The sequence below is a fragment of the Drosophila eugracilis genome, unplaced genomic scaffold, assembly GCF_018153835.1.
Source record: "Drosophila eugracilis isolate 14026-0451.02 unplaced genomic scaffold, ASM1815383v1 contig_2088, whole genome shotgun sequence".
Taxonomy (NCBI): Eukaryota; Metazoa; Arthropoda; class Insecta; order Diptera; family Drosophilidae; genus Drosophila; species Drosophila eugracilis.
In genome coordinates, this window is record NW_024572964.1 from 5,737,783 (window position 1) to 5,756,866 (window position 19,084).

General features: G+C 39.5%; 6 protein-coding genes across 6 annotated transcripts; 2 read left to right on the plus strand and 4 right to left on the minus strand.

Moving 5' to 3' along the window:
- Nucleotides 1-827: 827 nt before the first annotated feature.
- LOC108107601 (alkaline phosphatase) lies at nucleotides 828-3,363 on the minus strand. The gene is made up of 3 exons (XM_017215166.2): nucleotides 3,224-3,363; nucleotides 1,318-2,462; nucleotides 828-1,188 (listed from the first exon to the last, which is right to left on the minus strand). Exons 1-3 carry the CDS (start codon nucleotides 3,306-3,308, stop codon nucleotides 847-849), a joined length of 1,572 nt encoding a protein of 523 aa, XP_017070655.1. The 5' UTR covers nucleotides 3,309-3,363; the 3' UTR covers nucleotides 828-846.
- A 303-nt stretch (nucleotides 3,364-3,666) lies between these two features.
- On the plus strand, nucleotides 3,667-5,522 carry LOC108108193 (membrane-bound alkaline phosphatase). Its single transcript, XM_017216145.1, has one exon. The coding sequence runs from the start codon at nucleotides 3,680-3,682 to the stop codon at nucleotides 5,231-5,233; it is 1,554 nt and encodes a 517-aa protein (XP_017071634.1). The 5' UTR covers nucleotides 3,667-3,679; the 3' UTR covers nucleotides 5,234-5,522.
- A 965-nt stretch (nucleotides 5,523-6,487) lies between these two features.
- On the minus strand, nucleotides 6,488-7,624 carry LOC108108194 (collagen alpha-2(VIII) chain). Its single transcript, XM_017216146.1, has 2 exons — nucleotides 7,518-7,624; nucleotides 6,488-7,460 (listed from the first exon to the last, which is right to left on the minus strand). The coding sequence occupies exons 1-2, from the start codon at nucleotides 7,552-7,554 to the stop codon at nucleotides 6,556-6,558; spliced, it is 942 nt and encodes a 313-aa protein (XP_017071635.1). The 5' UTR covers nucleotides 7,555-7,624; the 3' UTR covers nucleotides 6,488-6,555.
- A 1,432-nt stretch (nucleotides 7,625-9,056) lies between these two features.
- On the minus strand, nucleotides 9,057-12,190 carry LOC108108146 (transmembrane 9 superfamily member 3). Its single transcript, XM_017216075.2, has 5 exons — nucleotides 11,874-12,190; nucleotides 11,256-11,813; nucleotides 10,390-11,123; nucleotides 10,032-10,262; nucleotides 9,057-9,967 (listed from the first exon to the last, which is right to left on the minus strand). The coding sequence occupies exons 1-5, from the start codon at nucleotides 11,997-11,999 to the stop codon at nucleotides 9,823-9,825; spliced, it is 1,794 nt and encodes a 597-aa protein (XP_017071564.1). The 5' UTR covers nucleotides 12,000-12,190; the 3' UTR covers nucleotides 9,057-9,822.
- A 538-nt stretch (nucleotides 12,191-12,728) lies between these two features.
- LOC108108234 (probable G-protein coupled receptor Mth-like 2) lies at nucleotides 12,729-15,284 on the plus strand. The gene is made up of 7 exons (XM_017216201.2): nucleotides 12,729-13,396; nucleotides 13,457-13,613; nucleotides 13,671-13,847; nucleotides 13,921-14,169; nucleotides 14,236-14,407; nucleotides 14,458-14,652; nucleotides 14,771-15,284. Exons 1-7 carry the CDS (start codon nucleotides 12,902-12,904, stop codon nucleotides 14,892-14,894), a joined length of 1,569 nt encoding a protein of 522 aa, XP_017071690.1. The 5' UTR covers nucleotides 12,729-12,901; the 3' UTR covers nucleotides 14,895-15,284.
- Nucleotides 15,096-16,413, minus strand: LOC108108235 (chromatin modification-related protein MEAF6). The gene is made up of 4 exons (XM_017216202.2): nucleotides 16,202-16,413; nucleotides 15,920-16,133; nucleotides 15,728-15,859; nucleotides 15,096-15,567 (listed from the first exon to the last, which is right to left on the minus strand). The coding sequence occupies exons 1-4, from the start codon at nucleotides 16,346-16,348 to the stop codon at nucleotides 15,362-15,364; spliced, it is 699 nt and encodes a 232-aa protein (XP_017071691.1). The 5' UTR covers nucleotides 16,349-16,413; the 3' UTR covers nucleotides 15,096-15,361.
- Between the last annotated feature and the right edge of the window lie 2,671 nt (nucleotides 16,414-19,084).

The following is a 19,084-nucleotide window of genomic DNA, read 5'->3' on the forward strand; positions in this document are numbered from 1 at the left end:
TAAACAGGTAAGCAGAAGGCTGATATTTTTCAACATCTTTTGGAAAATCTGCTTCGTTATCTGTGGGTTAAGAAATTATCTGTCACTTCAGTGGGCTGCTACCTGTTTGCTTTGGTCCTAATGATTTGTTTTTCCCTTTTAAAGGACAACATGAATCATCAGGATGAAAACTGATAAGGCTCTGTTTTTATAGCAATATATTTTATACAAATTAATGTAATAATAATTTCTTAATTTTTGACGGTAGTCGTTGTTATAATTTAAAAGCGTCTGCTCTTTATTCCTCTATAAACAAAATCAAACTGAAATTGATGAGGAAATATACTTTTTGAATTGCGAAAAGCCGACGGATAGTGCTGACCATGCGGTCAGTGCAAGAACCATTTGTCCGCTGATCGTGGGATAAGGTCGCAGGTCATTAAATAATCATGTCTGTACCGGTACCCTAAGGCATAGCTTAATTTACCGATAAAGCAACCAAAGAATTATCCGAGATGTCAATGGAGTTTTGGCTAACTCTTAACTTAGTTGAAAGCTAACATATTCTCACAGCGACTTAGCAAATATTCTGTATTTTGTCGTCTGTGCTGGGTCAGCAAATCGGACGGTGTTATTTTTCGGATATAAGTGTGGTCAACGACTCGGATCTGGCTGACTACAATTTAATTACATATACATACATATACAATTTGTTTTTACATTTTCCATTTATTTGGCATTTTTACTTTATTTTGCTATCACTTTTCCTTAATTATATCGACTGTACACTCCTCTAGGGTATTATCTTAAACTAACGGATTTTTATTGAGTATTCCGTGTGAGTATGGAACTTTAATCGGGACTTTATTATTCATTAAGCTTATCCTTAGCGAAAGGTCCAATGTTGGCTGCATAGGCCATCATGGCAGGAATGGAACTCTGTTCGTAATTTCCAGTGAAAAGGTGCTCGAAGGGACCAGAAGCAAAGACACCCACATCTTCGGCGCCATGAGTTTCACTGCTCAAGGGAACCGTGGCCTGGAAAGCAAACTCTTCGTTCAGAGTGTTCACATGGGAAAGATCAATACGTCCGTCTTCCGAGTTGTAGGTATCGGTAAATCCTGGACCATTGGCATAAGACAGGACGGTAAAAGGCAGTTCGTCATCAGCGAGGTTGGGAGCCAGGGACAGGATGTTCTGACGACGGTACTAAATAATAATAGTAAAAAAAATATTTTAGAATAGTTATTAGTGAGAAATAGTTTATTTTGATGTGTATAACTAATTAATATTCCTTTAATTTAATATTATTTAAATTTTTCTATTTAAATTACTCACCGGATAGCCATTAATAGACATGGTGTGCGAGTGATCCGAGGTCACGACAATCAAAGTATCCTCCTCATTGGTCATTTTCCTGGCCAATTCCACGGCTGCCGCGAATTCTTGAGTATCTTCCAGAGCCTTCTTCGCCTTGGTGGCATGATGGGCCATATCAATTCTGCCGCTCTCAACGAACAGGAAGTAACCCTCGTCATTCTTACTGAGCAAGTTTATGGCTGCTTCTGTCATGTCAGAAAGAGATGGTTCTGCCTCCTCGTAATGGGTTCGGCGACGATCACCATGGTAGGGCAGATGGGAAGTGTCAAAGAGTCCCAAAAGATAATCGGTCTTGCTAATATCTGTATCCCTAAGACCCTTAAGGGACCAGACATATTTGCCTTCCGCTCCTTGTTGTTTCTTGATCTCCTGCCAATCCTTGATCAGATCGCGACCATCGGATCGCAGACCCGCAACTCCAATCTCATCGGGCTGGGACTGATCACGGAAGTACGACCGACCACCGCCCATTATAACACGAAGTTCTTGGCCCACTGGCCATTCCACCAGCTGACGGGCAACATCCGTGTTGATTTCGGGACTGCAGTTGGAGCTAATGATCTCACCATCGTGCTCCCATTCCCTCTCCGCCACATGAGCATAAACACCAGCTGGAGAAGCATGTGTCACTCTGGCGGTGGTCACAATACCTGCCCACTTGCCGGCGTCCTGGGCCCATTTACCAATGCTTTCGACATGATTACTAGAATTTGTGACACAATCGCCTCTTTGGACCTGCGCGTTGACTCCAAGGGTACCATAGTTGGCCTTGACTCCAGTTAAATAGGCCGTAGCTGTGTTGGCCGAGTCCGGAGTACGCTCATTCACGGCATAAGTTTTGGACAGACCCAAATAGGGGAATTTCTCGAAGAAGACCTGCTTGTTGCTATCGCCCATAAAAGCACGTGTGGCTGCAATCGTATGGATGGACATGCCATCGCCCAAAAATAGGATCACGTTCTTGGCTCGATTTTCGTTAAGTTTTTTATGGGTGGCAAGCTTATCGGCCAAAATCGATTGGGCCTTATCGTGCCAGAATCGTGTTTCCAGTTCCTCGTCGAGGGCCTCGAAGTCGCGTGATGATTGCAGACGGGGATGTTGGGCTGTAAAGTCCGGACTTTGGGTTAGCAACTAATCGGCGGGAAAATTCGTCTAATAAAACTGCTTTTCTCAAGTGGTAAACATGTTTTCTAGCTATCTTGATTAGATCTATAAATCAGTTTTAATTATAACTATTTATGGGTATTGGGCTACCGTCTTATCGCTGGAAAATCGCACCTGATTAGGCCTTAATAAAACGTGTTAAAAACGTTTCAACCTCTGGAAGTGATTAATGATTTCATCACTAAAATTAAGTGCTGTCATGATTACTTTTTTTTCTAGGGTTTAATGCATACAGTATTTGACTTTAGTTTATGTTATACCTAATATTGTCAAATTAATATCCCTTTCATTTAACCTTTCCTCTCACTCGCTTAATCAATTAACATTCTAGTCTTGGTTACCGTTTCAGTTTCTTCTTTGATTATCTGAGAAATCAATTTGAACTAAATAAAGTTACCATTTTTTAAGTAAGTAAGTAAACTGTTTGATTACTACCACAAAATATTTTCTTTTTTTAATCTTTCTTCGACCTCAACTTCATGTCACGTGAACAAATGGTTCGTAAATCATAATATAGCTCGTCGATGACTGAAACCTTTTAAAAATAGATCTAGATTAGCCAAGTCTAATGAGCTAACAAGATTTGCGATAAGGCGAGTGGGCCATTTCAATTGGCTGTAGATAAGCCGGGTTCTCGACAAATCGGATTCGTTCGGGTGAGCTCTTCGTTATATCGGCTTCGTTATTCGGTTCCACTTACCATGTTCTTGGTCATCGGTCAGATCACACTGAACCTGGATGAACAGGAGAGCGAAAAAGCTCAAGATCAGAAAACTTTTCACCATCTTGAGGGGGCGGTAACTTAAAACTGAGAAATGCTCGGTTCGAGAGTGACCGCGAGACTGGCTAAATTAGACGAATTGGCCCGGTTATATAGCCTCCGATTTTCAAAGCGGTCTTCCTGTAATATACATACGCATTATATATGATTGTTTTTGTGATTTGAGCAATCTAAAGTGGCGATCGATTAATTATCTCAAGTGCCTAAAAACGTGAGTATCACGGTCTGGACAAGGAGGTGTCGTAAATTACCCGATCCCCACCAAACTGCCCTATCGACTCCTCACACGAGCTGCACCTGATGGTATATTAATGGGCACTAGGTGACTCCGAAGTACAGTATTCACTTGGCTGGCACAGTGAAAGCATCTCGAAAATGCTGAGTCTGAAGTTCTGGATTGGCTTGGGCTTGCTGACCGTCGCTTGGGGCGCAGCGGTGCCTGGAAAAGCTCCCGTGGACGAGGAGCGAATGCACCCCCATCTGCCAAGTACTCCCAGACTTCGTGCTATTTCCGGAGAGGAAACCCAGGAGTTCTGGCATTCAGCCAGTAAGAAACTGATCCGTGAAAAGTTGGAATTTGTGAGGAACACAAAGAAGGCCAAGAACATTATCCTGTTTTTGGGCGATGGCATGGGACTGGCTACTCTGGCAGCTGCTAGGAGTTACATTGGAGGTGAGGAACTGAAGCTCTCCTTCGAGGAGTTTCCCTTCACCGGACTGTCGAAAACCTATTCCGTGGACAAAATAGTCCCCGACAGTGCCTGTACTTCTACGTCATATCTTTGCGGAGTGAAAGCCAACTACGGAACTATTGGCGTCAATGCCCATGTTAAGCGAGGCGACTGTTTGGCCATGGCTAACGAAACGAACCATGTATTCTCCTTGGGAAAGTGGGCCATGGATGCAGGCAAAGCTGCTGGACTGGTGACCACAACCCGAGTGACTCACGCTTCCCCGTCTGGAGTTTATGCCCATGTGGCCGATCGTGAATGGGAGAATAATGCTGTTCTGGAAGAAGACTGTGGTGAGCTATCAGAGGGTCTCCAGGATATAGCTGTCCAATTAATCCACGGCGAAGTGGGCAGCAAACTCAAGGTGATGTTAGGCGGAGGCAAGCGAAGCTTCTACAGTCCGGAGCATTACGACAAGGGTCGTCGAACTGATGGTCGCAATCTTGTCGAGGAATTCGAGGCCCTAGATAAGGGAAATACTTTTGTGAAAACACAAAAGAAACTGCTCAATATAAATGCCACCGAAACTGGACGATTGTTGGGCTTGTTCAGCAAAAGTCATATGCACTACCATCTGGAACAACTTGCCGATCCGGACAACAATGAACCCACTCTGGAGGAGATGACACAGAAGGCTATTGAAGTACTAGAAACCGAAGAACAAGGCTACTTCCTTTTCGTAGAAGGCGGTAAGATTGATATCAGCCATCATTCTACCATGGCACGAATTGCATTGGATGAGACCGCTGAACTCTCGAAGGCTGTTAAGAAGGCTAGGGAGATGACCGATCCGGAGGAGACCCTCATTGTGGTGACCTCAGATCACTCGCACACCTTCAGTGTTTCCGGCTATCAACCACGAGGAAGCGATATCTTTGGAGCTGCCAAGGCGAAGGGCCAGGATGGCAAACCATATCTGGCCTTGAGTTATGCGAATGGCAAGAGTTTCGAGGACTACTACAACATCGAGACCCATGAACGTAAGGATCCCACCAGTTTGCCCACCATTGGAGACTTTGATCAGCTTTTCCCTGCTATGGTGCCCCTGGAATCAGAAACTCATGGTGGCGAAGATGTCGGTGTTTTTGCCTCGGGGCCCTGGGCTCATCTTTTCACCGGAGTCTATGAACAGAACACCATTCCACATATGATGGCCTTTGCTGCTTGTGTGGGTGATGGATTAACCGCTTGCGATTAGGAATTGGAATTGGCAGTTGATTGACATGCCAAAGGACTCTTCATTAGCTTATCCACTAAAATAATTCTCACGTACGCTTTATCGCTTTAAATGAATACTCAAAAATTGACAGGTGCTGGAACACACGCCCCTCGAAAATAAGGAATTTCGATCGGGGACTACTCGCACATTCTACAAGAAGTGTTTTCCTATCAATATAAAGAACCAAATATACTTATTTGTATTGTCTGATTATGAGCAGACTTAGAGAATCCGATTAAATCTGATTAAATTAATAAGTAACATCTTAGTTTTCGACTTTGACTGAAATGGATGTGGCGTGATTAAAGAATTGCCTTTGAAGACGTTTATCTATCGGTTGAGTACCTTTCCATTAGTGGATTTTCCAGTCTAGATAGTTAAGCTTGTACGTCATTATATTGATTATATTATATGTTATTTCTGATAAAGACTTTAATTTTATAAAATGGATTATTTTGTCTGACGCAAAAAGATGACGTTGGTGAAAGGGCTAATAAATATATTTAGATATTAGAAAGATATTTGAGATATATTTGTTGACAAATAATTGGGGCAGTATCTCTTATAATTATATTTCTAATCAATACTAAGAAATTATATTATCGCCTTTGTTTGTAATGTGAATTTATTGAGATCATTATCATTATTGATCATTTGGCCACTGATTCTTAGAAATGTCCATTTAAAAATTAAATCTGATTTCGGTGTATCAAAAAATGATAAGCAATGCCATTTTTGTAGGCAATTAAAAACGATTTGATTTAAATCAATTTTGTTTTTCTTGAGAACTCCCATTATCGCAATTGGCTGTCAGGATGATTGGGCAGTTAATAAAATGCAAAGTACCTGTGCTTATTATGCTAATCAAGTTCTTGATATCGCATGGCTTTATGACAATTGAATTTTTCTTGAGAAACTTTTATATTTAGGGTCTATATTTTACGCAATATAATTGTTGACAATTGTCATTGCGGATTTCTGTTGGGAAATACCCTTTGGGAAGTGTTTCTATTTTTAGTTAGCCGTTGATCATCGATTCCAAGAAAATTTGTCTTTGAGTTTGTTTACTTTGCGACTAAACAATTAACACGTTAGAGTCAACTGAATGAAGCTTCGGGTTTCTACCATCTAATATATATAAAAATCTCTTATCAATTTATAAAAACTTTCACATAACTATTCATTTAATTTTAAAATAAAGCTAAAACAAACTTGGGAAATCCCAAAATCATCTCCTTGTTAGACATTATCAGTACTGTTTTATTAAAATATTCAACTAACTCCAATCTCTACATTTCTTCTCAAATGATGACTGCATATTGATTAGCACTACGAGGTTGTACCAGAGTGGCATACTTTTCTTTCAGCTCAACCAGTGCCCTCTGAAAGTTCTCCATGCTGTTCTCCAGCTGGTTGGGATTATGCTGTTGCACGGAGTGACCCTTGGCAGTCATTAAGCCATCGTGGGATCGCTCGCCCAAGAGGAGAATTCTCCGCCAATCGCTTGCATCGGAGCTGCCTCTCAAGAAGTCCTTGCGATTTCCTACCGCGAATACAGTTTCCTCAATGTTTTCCGGAAGTAATGTGGTCTGCGCAGCTCCCAGTTCTCCAGGTGTGGGCTGAGTGGGTGCCATTTGAACTGCCGGAGGTGTAATCGCCGACAGAGATGACGATGTGGGTTGAGGTGGTGGAATTGGAGCTGCCGCTTGATTCACCGCTGAATCGAATAGTTCAGTTGGCAGATTTTGCGGTCTATCTATCTGCATTACCTGGCCATCGGGAGAAATGTGGAAGAACTGGGCCCGACCAGCTAATCCGGTTCCAACACCACCAGGAATTACTATAATATTGCCGACTGCGGAGGTCAAAGCAGAGGATCCCCCAAATCCGCCGCCAGCTGGAGTAGAAACAAAAGGTGGAACAGGAACTCCGGGAGGTGGAAAAGATCTCAATGGTGGAACCGCCGGGCAGGGGAAGCAATATCCGGGGGGACCCGGTGGACCTGGTAATCCTCTAGGTCCCTGAATAATAGGAAGATTTGGAGGATAGGGACCAGTGGGTGGATAGCCCCAGTAGCCGGAACCACTGCCGGCAAGACCATTCGAATTTCCTGGTGGACCTGGTGGACCAGGAGGACCTCGTTCACCCGCAGGACCAGGATCACAGGAGCATTTCACTAATGAAGCCTGGGCAGTAGTAGAAAAGCCTACAGGAAAATGTGTGTTGATATGAAACTATAATTAAGGAATTTTTTTGAACTTACCCAAAACGAAGACAGCCAAGAGACTCAAGAAATCCATAGTGCTCTTGAAAAATCAACCCAAAACAGACTGAGCTGAGCCAAGAACTTGACAGCTGCTTTTATAAGCTGGAAAACTCTAGAATAATTTTAATATGCATATAACATTAACGAAGTAATCTGAAGATCGAACCCAAAACACATTTCCCGCGTCTCTATAACTGTTCCTAGCCCAAAATCGAAAGGGAAATGTTATGCGATCAAATGGAAAAATGCCATCATCGCCAAGGCGGTCGACTGACATTTATGATAATTTATGCAACAATCTTTACACGAAGATCATTAGGCCTGAACACAAGCCTTTAAACTGGGTCAGCAGGGTTCTGGATTCTTGGTTAACAATCAGCAGTAAAACTTCAAAAATGCATCAAATGTCAATCAAGTCGTAAACTGTGATTAAATCAGATAATTTATGTCACTAAATGTGGGCGCTAGCCATCAAAATGACACCCAGACTTTTGATTCGCTGCAGGAAATTATTTTCATCACCTTTGTGGGGAAACAGAAATTCTAGAAAAACATTTTCACAAGCGCCGTTACAGTTTCCATTTCCCCCGAAATTAGCATAAATTACAAAATCAATATGTTCTTAATCAGGTACCATGCTACGACGGATTGAAATGAAAAGGTTCTGCGACATTTCCGACTTATCTGAGAATTCCATTGACAAGACAAAGCCCCCGAAAACACGCGTCATTAGTGGCACTCGTCCACTCTGTAAGTGCTCACTTCCAAACGAGCGCCATTCGCTTGAGAACTGGTGACATTGGGCCTCTTGACAAGCCCAGATAACCAGAAAAGTAAAACCGGATGAAAGGATTTCTGGTTTCTTTAGCCACAATCTTTAAATACACTAGGAAACGATTTTCCATAGTCTATCAAATACGGTATTAAAGTTGAAAACAACTTAAATGTACATTTTATAACAATATTTGAAAGAGCTATTATTCAAATACAAATAAAATGCAAAAAAGAGATTTAAATTAAAGTGACATAAATATTTGATACCATTAATCTCATTGAAATATAATAAATCACTGCGGGAACCTTCCCCAACTTTTTAGGGTATAAAACACTTTGTAAACACTGCAGTGATTAAGTAATAATCATAATTCAAGTACATAAGCTAAAACCAAACTGTATCAGTTAACGACAGGAATCTAAAAAGCTTTATCAATTGTGTTGTCATGGAATAATCCCAAAGTACTTGATCCAACCTGGTGTTTTCTTGGCATTGTTTCTATTGTTTCTCCCTAAAAAAACACAGGAAAATAATAAGAATGCGAAAATTAGCAATTGGCACCCTAATAAATGGGCAGATAAGGCGCCCAAACCAATTAAATTCCAATAAAAAATATAGAAACACCGCAGAAGTTGTTTGCCTCCGAAAAACTGAAGAGCAGTTTGAGGGTCAATGTTACTGAGCGGATCACTAGTCGTTAAACGATCTTGATGATTTTTGATAATGCCCGTGATGGGGGTAACATCTAAAGGAGTAAACAATTTTTTTGGTTTTATATATTGAATTTATTATTAGATTATCGACTATTGCTAATCAGCACATTTTTTGCATCGTACATAAACTTAATTGGCGCAAACAAGTTCAAGTCACATTTTGTTGCAATTGCATAGATTGATAAGTTTTCTAGGCAAACAATTCAAATAAAATACTTGATGTACACGTCATGCCAAAGCACATATATGTCAAAAATATTATTTTCGGAACTACATATTTAATGTGATAAAAAAAATTTAGTTGTTTAAGATTTCCAAAGGCAAAGAAGAGAATATATATATATTTTTTTGTAATTAGTGATTTTATGGAATTAAAAGAGATTCCAATTAAAATTGTGTATATAAGTAATTGACGCTTAAATCTAATCAAAGTAAATGCAAAATAATCCGATTTCAATTTACAAATATATCTTAATTTTACTTTCCTTTAAATTTCTCCAGAATTGAATTCAATTTTTGTCGGTCTTAAGTTTCTTATCAACAAATTCCGAAAAACACTATTTAAGTAATATATGTGCCTTGCGTATACATCGATAAACTGAATATTTAATCTTTGGTGCGAATACATTGGACTGGCATTCATTTTCACACCAACATGAGAAGTGAGAAACGCAAAGAGACGGATAGAGGAGAGCCAACTGGAGCAAAAGTAAACACACAGAACTAAAACTCTACTCAATAAATACAAGTGTAAATCGATTAGGATGATATACAGATCTGGGGGCGGGTTGCGGCGCAGTGAGTCGCACGGCTCTTAGTCTATTTTCACATTGGAATAGATTTTGCGCACGAAGAGATTCGTGCCCACATAGCCGACGGTACCGCAGATAATTCCCAAGGCGCCGCTGAAGAGCGCCATGTAGCCAAAGTAAAAGGCCGTTTGGAACAGACCGAACATTCTGTAACATAATTAAAACGATTCTTTAGCATAACTATAATTAAAACTACTAATGCGTGACTTACTTGGTTTTAAAGAAAAAGTAATAAAAGGAGTAGGCATAAACGTAAATGGACGTTGAGCCTGCTGCCATGAAACTCGTCCACTGCCATCGATAATCCTCAGCATTCAGCAGGAAGTATGTGCACACAATGGTAACGCACACTGTGACCACAGTCAATATGCTGAACACCAGCAACATGAAGCCATAGACATAGTAGATCTTATACGCCCAGAAGGAGGTGAAGATGAAGTACCTGTGCAGAAGGAAGTAGGCAAGTTAGTGAAATGTTTTAAAAGAGCGATAATAATATAATTTCCACCAAATCTTTTATATATAGTTTTTTAATACAATGAAGTTACCAATGACAAGACAATACTTACATCTCAATAAAGATGGATCCAAATGGCAGAACGCCGCCAAGAAGAACAATAATCAGTGGCTCCATGTACCACTTCTTTTCGGGGATGGGTCGTGGCACAGCGTTGACTCGGCAAGGGAAGTCTGGCTGACCGTCCAGGTTACGACCCACCACAGTGCCTACCAATGTTAAAGGCAGGATCACGAATAGACAGATACAGGTAACCGCCACCATAGTTCCGAAGGGAATGGCTCTCGAGGCGTGATAACCGATGGCGATAAAGTTGATCAGAAATGCAGTGCCACACACGGCTACTGGAACTGTAAAAGCGGACACTAACATCTGTCGGATCCACATTCGTCCTCCCAATCGTGCGTATAAAGATCCACCAAAGTAACCATTGATTGGAGAAGTGGCCGCGTATACAAATATTGCCGTCGACAGCATAGAACCGCGTTCCGTATACAATTCACCGACAATGGCGAACATAATTACACAGAAAACAACCGAAATCAGTTGGTAACCAGCTCCCACCAATGCAGAAAAGAGCAGCGTATTGGGTGGTGAACGGAAGACGTCGCCGTGAACCTGTTTCCATCCGTATTCATCACCAAGATCGCGCTCCATGTCGTCGACCTCCTCGTCCTTGCTATAGCGGGCATAATCCTTGCGCAGCGTTCTCATCAGAATCATTGACACAAGGCCCACCAGGAAGATGACCATCATGAAGCTATTGAAGATGCTGAACCAGTGGATCTAAAGGAGTTCAGGAAAATAATATGTTTATGTATCCTCAATTGAATCGCTTTATTTATTTTTAAATTTCTTTCCTTTAACTATGTCATATACTATCTTCTATTTTTTTTTTTTACTATATTTAATACTCACCCTGTGCTGGAAGAAGTTAGGGTCCAGATACTTGTCGAATCTGTTCTTAAACTCCACCTTGCTAGACTTCCAGTTGACCTCGTAGGAGAAGTTGATGTGGGATCCCGGTTTGAGTTCCTCCCTACCTTCGGTGGTCAGGGTGATATCGACGATTTGCTGGCCATTGTAGCCAATGTCAAACTTTTTGTGAGTGAAGATATAATATTTTCCATCTCGTTCGTCCCGCTCTCCGACCTTTCCCCATATGGGAAGGCCGTCGATGTACATCTGGTACCAATATTCGTTCTTAACGGCATATATAAACGCCTTGGCACTCTCCTCCTGCAATGTTACCATGCAGATGACCGATCGCGGAGCATCGATCTTAAACTCCATCTCGTAGCCGCTGAACTCGAGTTCAACACCTTGGAGTGCTTCGCTCAAGGTCTCATGATAATGCGAAATAGATGACTTTTGGCCACTGCAGAACGGCAGGGAGAAATACGCGTAGGTTTCCTGACGATTGTGATACGGACCCACCGTGTTCATCCAAAGGACCACCTCCTCCCGGTCATTATACTATGAGGAGAAATGACAGATTTAGTTCAAACTTGCACGATATTAAGGGCCAAAACGTACCTTGTGATTATGCTCATCCGCCTGAGAGTGCGACACGTAGCAGCTGGCGATGAGCAGACATAAACAAATTGCACGAAGCGGTTGAACCACTATGGTGTTTGCGCTGGCTGCGGCGGCTCTGCCCATCGTAGGTTTTGCAGGTAGTGACCTCGATTGCAATACTTTGGCGTGACCTCGCTCTGCCGGCGTGCTTCTCGAGTCCTTTTTATGATTGCCTTTCAAAAAGTTTTGTGGCAAACACAGATTTGCCGACAGCGGAAAAAAATATCTCGTAAACGTAAAGTCAGCTCATTTGTGCTAGTTCCGAATTTTCGAACTAAATCATAGAACTAGAACACACGTCACTTGGCTCAAACAAACGTTGTACAACACTGTTTCGGAGAGGCTATGTGACCATTTTCAAAATTCAGTTGGTTTTTTGAAATAATGTACTGCATTTTATTTTTTAGGAGTTATGTATGACATTTTTAGCTTAAGATGGTTCATCAACTAAACCTGCACACAATGCAAGTATTTAGAATTATTAAGTAGCAGCACCGATTGGATTATCAAAATTTATTTTTTGAGCTGACTAATAACTTTGTTTTACTAATAACTGTAAATAAGTAAGTAAAAAAACTTATTCCAATTTTAAGTTTAGATTTGTTATACTAAATTATATTTTGGATTCCATTTTTTATTTTTCTTTAAGCCTCAGAAATCCTAAAAACTTAAGAAAACATAATGATAATAAATATTATTAGAATTTAATTCAATGAATGAAATGAATTTAATCATAAAACTAGTTCTAAATTCAGGGAAAGAGAGTGAGAGTAAGACTGAGTAATCAACCTTGATAAAGTGAACACTAAGAGGAAATTATGTTTCCGATCAGTCATTAAGAAGCAGTGGTCGGATACACAAGCTTAACGCGCTGTTTTTTTTAATCTATATTTTAACTTTAAAGAACTGTTTTTTTTAAATAAATTTAAACTATTTGTCGGTTTTCCGAATTTTAAAATAAAATTGAATACAAATAAAAAAGAAAAATGCGGTTATTTCTAATAGTGCTTGTCACATATAACTTGATGATAGAGAAATCGGATGGGGAGATAATCGGATGTGATTTTGTTGACACTGTAAACATAACCGAATCTACAAAACTCTCAAACGGGTCATATATCTATGAGGATTTACTCATTCCCGACGATTTGACTGGGGAATATGATTTCATTCTTATGGCAAACGGATTGAAAGAGAAAGTAGATAGCCACATTAGAGGATGTGTCTGCAAACTAAAAACATGCATCAGGTTTTGCTGCCCCCATGACAACATAATGTATAAAAATGTTTGTTATGATAACATGTCTAAAAATGAGATGAAAATTCTTGACCCCTTCGTAAACATAACCCTTAACAACGGATCCGTGACAAAGATGCACTTTAAAAATGATCTAATAGTGCAATGGGGTTTTCCAATGGCCTGTAACAAAACTTTTTTCCTTGACGTCGGGTATAACGATCAACAGTACACAATTTTTGAGGTTTACTATGCTTTAGATTATGCCATAAGTTCGTAGTTAATCTGAATTTCTCCTCCATAGAATGGAACGTTTCAACGCCACTTCGATGGCAAGGTATTTAACAAGCACAACTACTGCTTCCAGCATCAAACATTCAATGTCGATGGTGCTCAAACTATCCGAATGGCACCCTTTAACTGCGAAATAGAACCCGATAATATAACCGGAAGGACCGTCGGTAACTTAATAGTTATTACAAGCTTAAGCATACTCTGACTTCCCTTTCTTCTTGTAGTTTTGATCATATCGATGACATCTTTGGCTCTCACGACCACAATATACCTCGTTATCAAGAAATTGAGAATCTTGATCGGCAAATGCTTGATCTGTTACATGATCAGCCTTTTCTTCGGCTTCCTTTTCTATCTACTTCAGCTGTGGGACTTATCAGAAGCTTTCTGCACTTTAGCAGGTTAGAGATGTTAGCGACTTTATGATCAATGGAACATTAACGTTTTAACACTTTTCATTTATTTATTATTTAGCTTACATGGGCTACTTTTTCGTAATAGCCGCGTTCTTTTGGCTCTCTGTCATCAGTCAATATCTCTGCAAAAATATGACCAATAGCTTTAAATCCATAAAATGCTTCAGTTCAGAACGTCCGTTTATCGGCTACAGCTGCTACGCCTGGGGAATTCCGATGGCAATGACGGGAATCGTCTATCTTGCTGATAAGGTCGTAGAAAACCAGGAAATTAAGCCTAATATGGGCGAACAATGTTGGATCTCCAGTCTGTTTCAAATACTATTTTAGCTTTGTAGGCAGATATCCTTTAACGTTTTTCTTCCATCCACAGCTGAAAAATGGTCGGCCATGATCTACTTCTTCGGGCCAATGTTAATTCTGATTGTTCTCAACACAATCATGTTTGTAACGACAGCTTTTTACATATTCAGTTCGAAGTCATATATCAGGAATACCGCCATGAAGGATGGCAGAGATCTAAAACTCAAATCGGACAAACGGAAGTAAGCTATAATTTTAAAATATTGAAGTGCTTTTCAAGAATCCATTGCAGTTACACAGTCTTTCTTATGCTCTTCATTGCCATGGGAGTGTCGTGGATTTTTGAAATAATATCCTACACGGTGCAAGACAAAGAAACTTGGGCACGAGTGTTTCTGGTAGCTGACTACGTTAATTGGTCCCAGGGCATCTTCATATTTGTGCTGTTTATCCTAAAGCCATCAACGCTAAAACTCATAAAGAACGAGTTAGTATCCTGCAACTCAGTAAAAAACTAGAGTGACCCTTAATTGTCTCCAAAAACGAAACTTTGGTTCAGTGTCAACCATTTTTAAGTCCGACTTTTAACGATACTTTCTTCCTAGAATCTTTCCGAACAACGCATGGAGGTCTAGTATGAGATCAAGAGCAACTCAAAATTCCATTGTCGGATGCGGCAATAAGCGCCCAACCCAAAGAACAACTTCTCAGGACTCATCTTGTTTGTAGTGAAGTACAAAAAATTAATGTTTTTTATATGACTTGTTAGTCAAACAGAAGTACAAAAAGTAATGATTCATGAAAATTCCAGTAGTCTAATCAGTTCTGAAAACACAAAAGCAAGTCGTATCATTCTTTTTTTATAATTTCCTGTACCATTTCCAAAGTTTAAAAAAAATGTATTTTCAGTAGTGATAACTCAGAAATACATCACTCAAAAATTAAATCTTTAGTTAAATACTCAGAATCTTCAGAGAAAATGTCGAGTAATAATTATGGGAGTTTTACATTCGTTATCATCAAAATATTTTCCGCTTCAGTGCAGTAAATATCATTTAGGACTCCGGTCCATGAATCAGAAAACTTGTGTTACGATAAATAAATCTAGATAGTTGTACAGTTTCATTCGTATTATTACTTGTAAAAATTGTAATTAAAGAGCAGATTATATAATGCGAACCCTACAGCACCAGTCATCATCGATGTCGAATCTTTTTGTTTATGTGCCCGCTTTTCTTGGCTGTCGCACTGGAGTTGGTGGATAGTTTGCTTTTTGTATTCGATGTGGGTGTACCAAGGACATCTTTGTTTCCAGAGCCGGTACCTCCGCTGCTGGCAGATCCGGCAACTACTCCGGATCCTCCGCTGATCAGACTTCCATCATTCCGATGTGACGGCGAATCTGTAACGTCACGCATATGTTCGTGGGGTTTTTGAAAAACATTCGGATTTATAAAATAATACTATTTTATTTTTTGAAATTTTTCATATAGATAATATTTATCATTAATATGTTAGCTGAAGTTTAAGATTAAGTTCTATGAACTTTTGATCTGCCTTACCCTTTTCATCTTTCGGCGTGCTCTTAATTGTCGTGGTTCCATCGTGGGCCGTCGTCGTGTTCTGATTGATGGAGATTTGATTGTCGCTGGAGTCTTCATTGGTAATGGAATCCGATTCGCTGGCGCGCTCAGCTGTAAATGAATAAATATTTTAATATAGACTGATTGGTTTTAATTTAAAAAATATATTACGATTGCATATAGCCATTGAGGTAATGCTGGATTTGGAGAAGAGCCGTTCGGCCTCCTTGAACTTGCGATTCCGCTTGTCGGCCTTGGAATTGGTAGCCTTGTTTGAGGTCAGGTAGCGTTCCCATCCGCGGATTATGTTTCCGCATAATTGTGTGTCTTCTAAATAGGAACCCTCGAAGGCGTAGATCTGTCGCTCTAGATTGGCCAGTTGTTCCTGTCATTCATACAATAATAATAAGCATATTATACCGCAGTTTCGTGTTTGTTTATGTTGTGTCTCACCGATGTCTCAGCCTTCTTTTTGATGAGGTCGGCCAATTCAGCGCGTGTGTCCATGGATCCACTTTTAGCATTAGAATTTGTTTTGCCAGATTTTTTTGGCTTGTTTCCATTAGTTTCGGTGACACTTTTACTTGTGGGTGAGCTCATGTTTTCATAAATATTCACAAAATTTCAAGAAATTATATTTTGTTTTGATAAGTGTGACCAGATGGTGTAATGTCAAATATCATTGTAAAGCGTTTTGGACAAACTGAAACGCGGTCCAATTAAAAAAAAATTGTACTTTAAAACGTTTATTTTTCATTTAATATTCTTAATCTTATAATATTCAACATTTTTATGATATTAGTTTTTAAATATATTTTTATTATGGCTGTAATTTTTGCATTGAACTATTGGCGGTTGTTGGAATGACTAAACTGTTGCTGTTCTTACTAAATTTTTAGATGTGACTCAAACCTAACACATATTAGTTAACTGCTTGGTTGTATAGGTGGTGCTGTTTTATCTTCTAAGATCATTTAGTGCAGTTCTTTAGACTTTGCAGTTTTAAGGAGTTAGCAGGTGAAGGAGTTCCATAATAATTAATTATCGCAAAAATGTTATTTATATTTAAATACCCAACAATATAAAAAAATATATAAAATCGCTAATAAAAATGAAGTTAAAAGTATAATAAATGCAGGCCGCAATTACTTAAATTAAGAGCCTTAATTGTTCTCCTATTTTTTGTAAGATTATTCTTCACCGAGAAAACTTATTTTCCCTTTTCCACCGATTTTTTTTATTATACCGATCGGCCCTTCACCACTTTGCATTCATTTTGGCTGCCATTGACCTCTCGTCTTGTTATTCTTTTTTATTTATGCGTTTGCCACAGACAAAAGATTCGGTTCACCTCAAGCGCCATCACCATTACCATCGTCATGATGATGGTGATCATCTAATGATCTTCCCGTGGCTCTTGCATAGTTTATTGACCCAAGTTCGTTTCAAAGTTTGTTGAACTGCCGAAAAAAAAGTGAAGCTACCGTTCTTCCAGCTCTCTATTTCTTTCCGATCCCTCATTCTGTCTTTTTTATTCCGCCTTTCGCTCTCTTGCCGCTTGCTCTTTCTCTTTTACTTGGCTTTTTTTTGGCTGCCGCTTTTTATGGGCCTTCGTTGTCGCGCCTATTTCACTTTCGTCATACGCGGCGTATGCGTGATTTTATTTTTGCAGCACATCGCCTTTCATGTTGACCATATACAAAGGCAATATAAAGTGAGGCTGCGGATGAAGACGAACTCGATTAGAAAATGAAATCATTATGCAGCGGCCACATCGGCCAGCAAAAGCGAAACGGCAACGACCGTTGCAAGTCGCTGACTAAACAAAGTCTGCTATTCCGCCACGTTCCACTAACACAATCGTCTTAGTGACTGAGTGACTTAGTGACTAAGTGACCGACTCACAAACTGCAGTCTTTTCTATGTATGTCAAACATTGGCGCGCGCGTATTCGCGAAACAACAAAAAGTGCAGCAAAAAAACTTTCATTTTATTTAAACAAACACACAAGGCGCGGCCAGGGCTTAGACTTGGAAAAACTTATTTTCATTCGGTTTTAAGCAAACATCTGCCAAATGAAAACTCCGACGGTCGATCGGTATTAGCCATCTTCTTCTGGTCTGCACTGGAAAAAATTAAAATGGATTCCATAAAAATTCTTGTATTTTATTTTTTTAATTTTATTTATCACAATGATTAAAAGTATTCTAATTTAAATGAGGAATATATTTAGCTAAAAGATGAAATAGTTTTGTTGTTTTCTAACGATTTACTTTGACAAGTGCAGCCAATTGATGGCAGTATACAATAATTTTTATGATGAATTGCTTGGCCGCGTGTGAAATCTGCAGCAGTCGCAGCATTGGCCGGTGGAAAAGTGGAAAACTGCCAGAAAAGTGGAACACAGCTAAAGAAGCATCAGCAACGGCTGCAAGTGCAACAACTGCAGTGGCAGCAGCAACTCAAACACTCTCGACTAATTAGCTGCGTTTTAGAAATTCAGGCGGCAATGAAAACAAAATCGAGTTCAATGCTTGCAACGATGACGTTGTTGTTGCTCTCTTCGTAGTATGTTTTCGACTTTTCCGAGAATTTCACATATAGCATACATAGGCCGATGCAGCGCTTTCCCAACGCCAACCGAGTGAAAATGAGTCTGCTTCACTTTTGGGCAGCTAGGGAAAACTGCAAAATGAAAAGTTAAGCCACGACATTGTCTTGGAATTATTGATCATATTTTAATCTGGTTAATATGTTCTTTATTAATATTAAAGTTAGTCAAGCAAAGAAATTGATATTCAATATTTAAAAACTTAAACAAGATATTCACTTAAGAAGATAGTATTGTTTGGTCGATTATCTAAATTTTAAACATGTCTAATGTTAATGCTTCAAATCTACTAAGCAGGTCCATTTTTATTAAGTCTTAATAAAGTCTTAAGACTAATAAAGTCTTAAGACTAATAAAGTCTTAAAAAAATAACAAGCAACAGATTACATGTTCCAAGAGCTAAATAAATTGGAAAAATTAAACAATTTAAAATAAAAGCAGATGGAATTTGTCTTGAAATCACTTAAGCTTAACCCTTAGAGGGCAACCGGCGGCAGCAGTGACATCATAGTGCTGATAACAGAAATGCACTTGCTATCTAGCGTGCACTCTCACACACACTGATGTGACAAAGCTTTCCTAAACGACTTAGCTTTGCTCTCTTTGTCTCTCTTTTCCGCTCTCTCTCTCTCTCTCTCTTTGCGCAAAGCTCTAGTTTTTGTTGTTGGGCAAAGCAAAATGCCGGAAGAAACTTGATCTTGATTATTTTCTATGTGCGAGCAAGC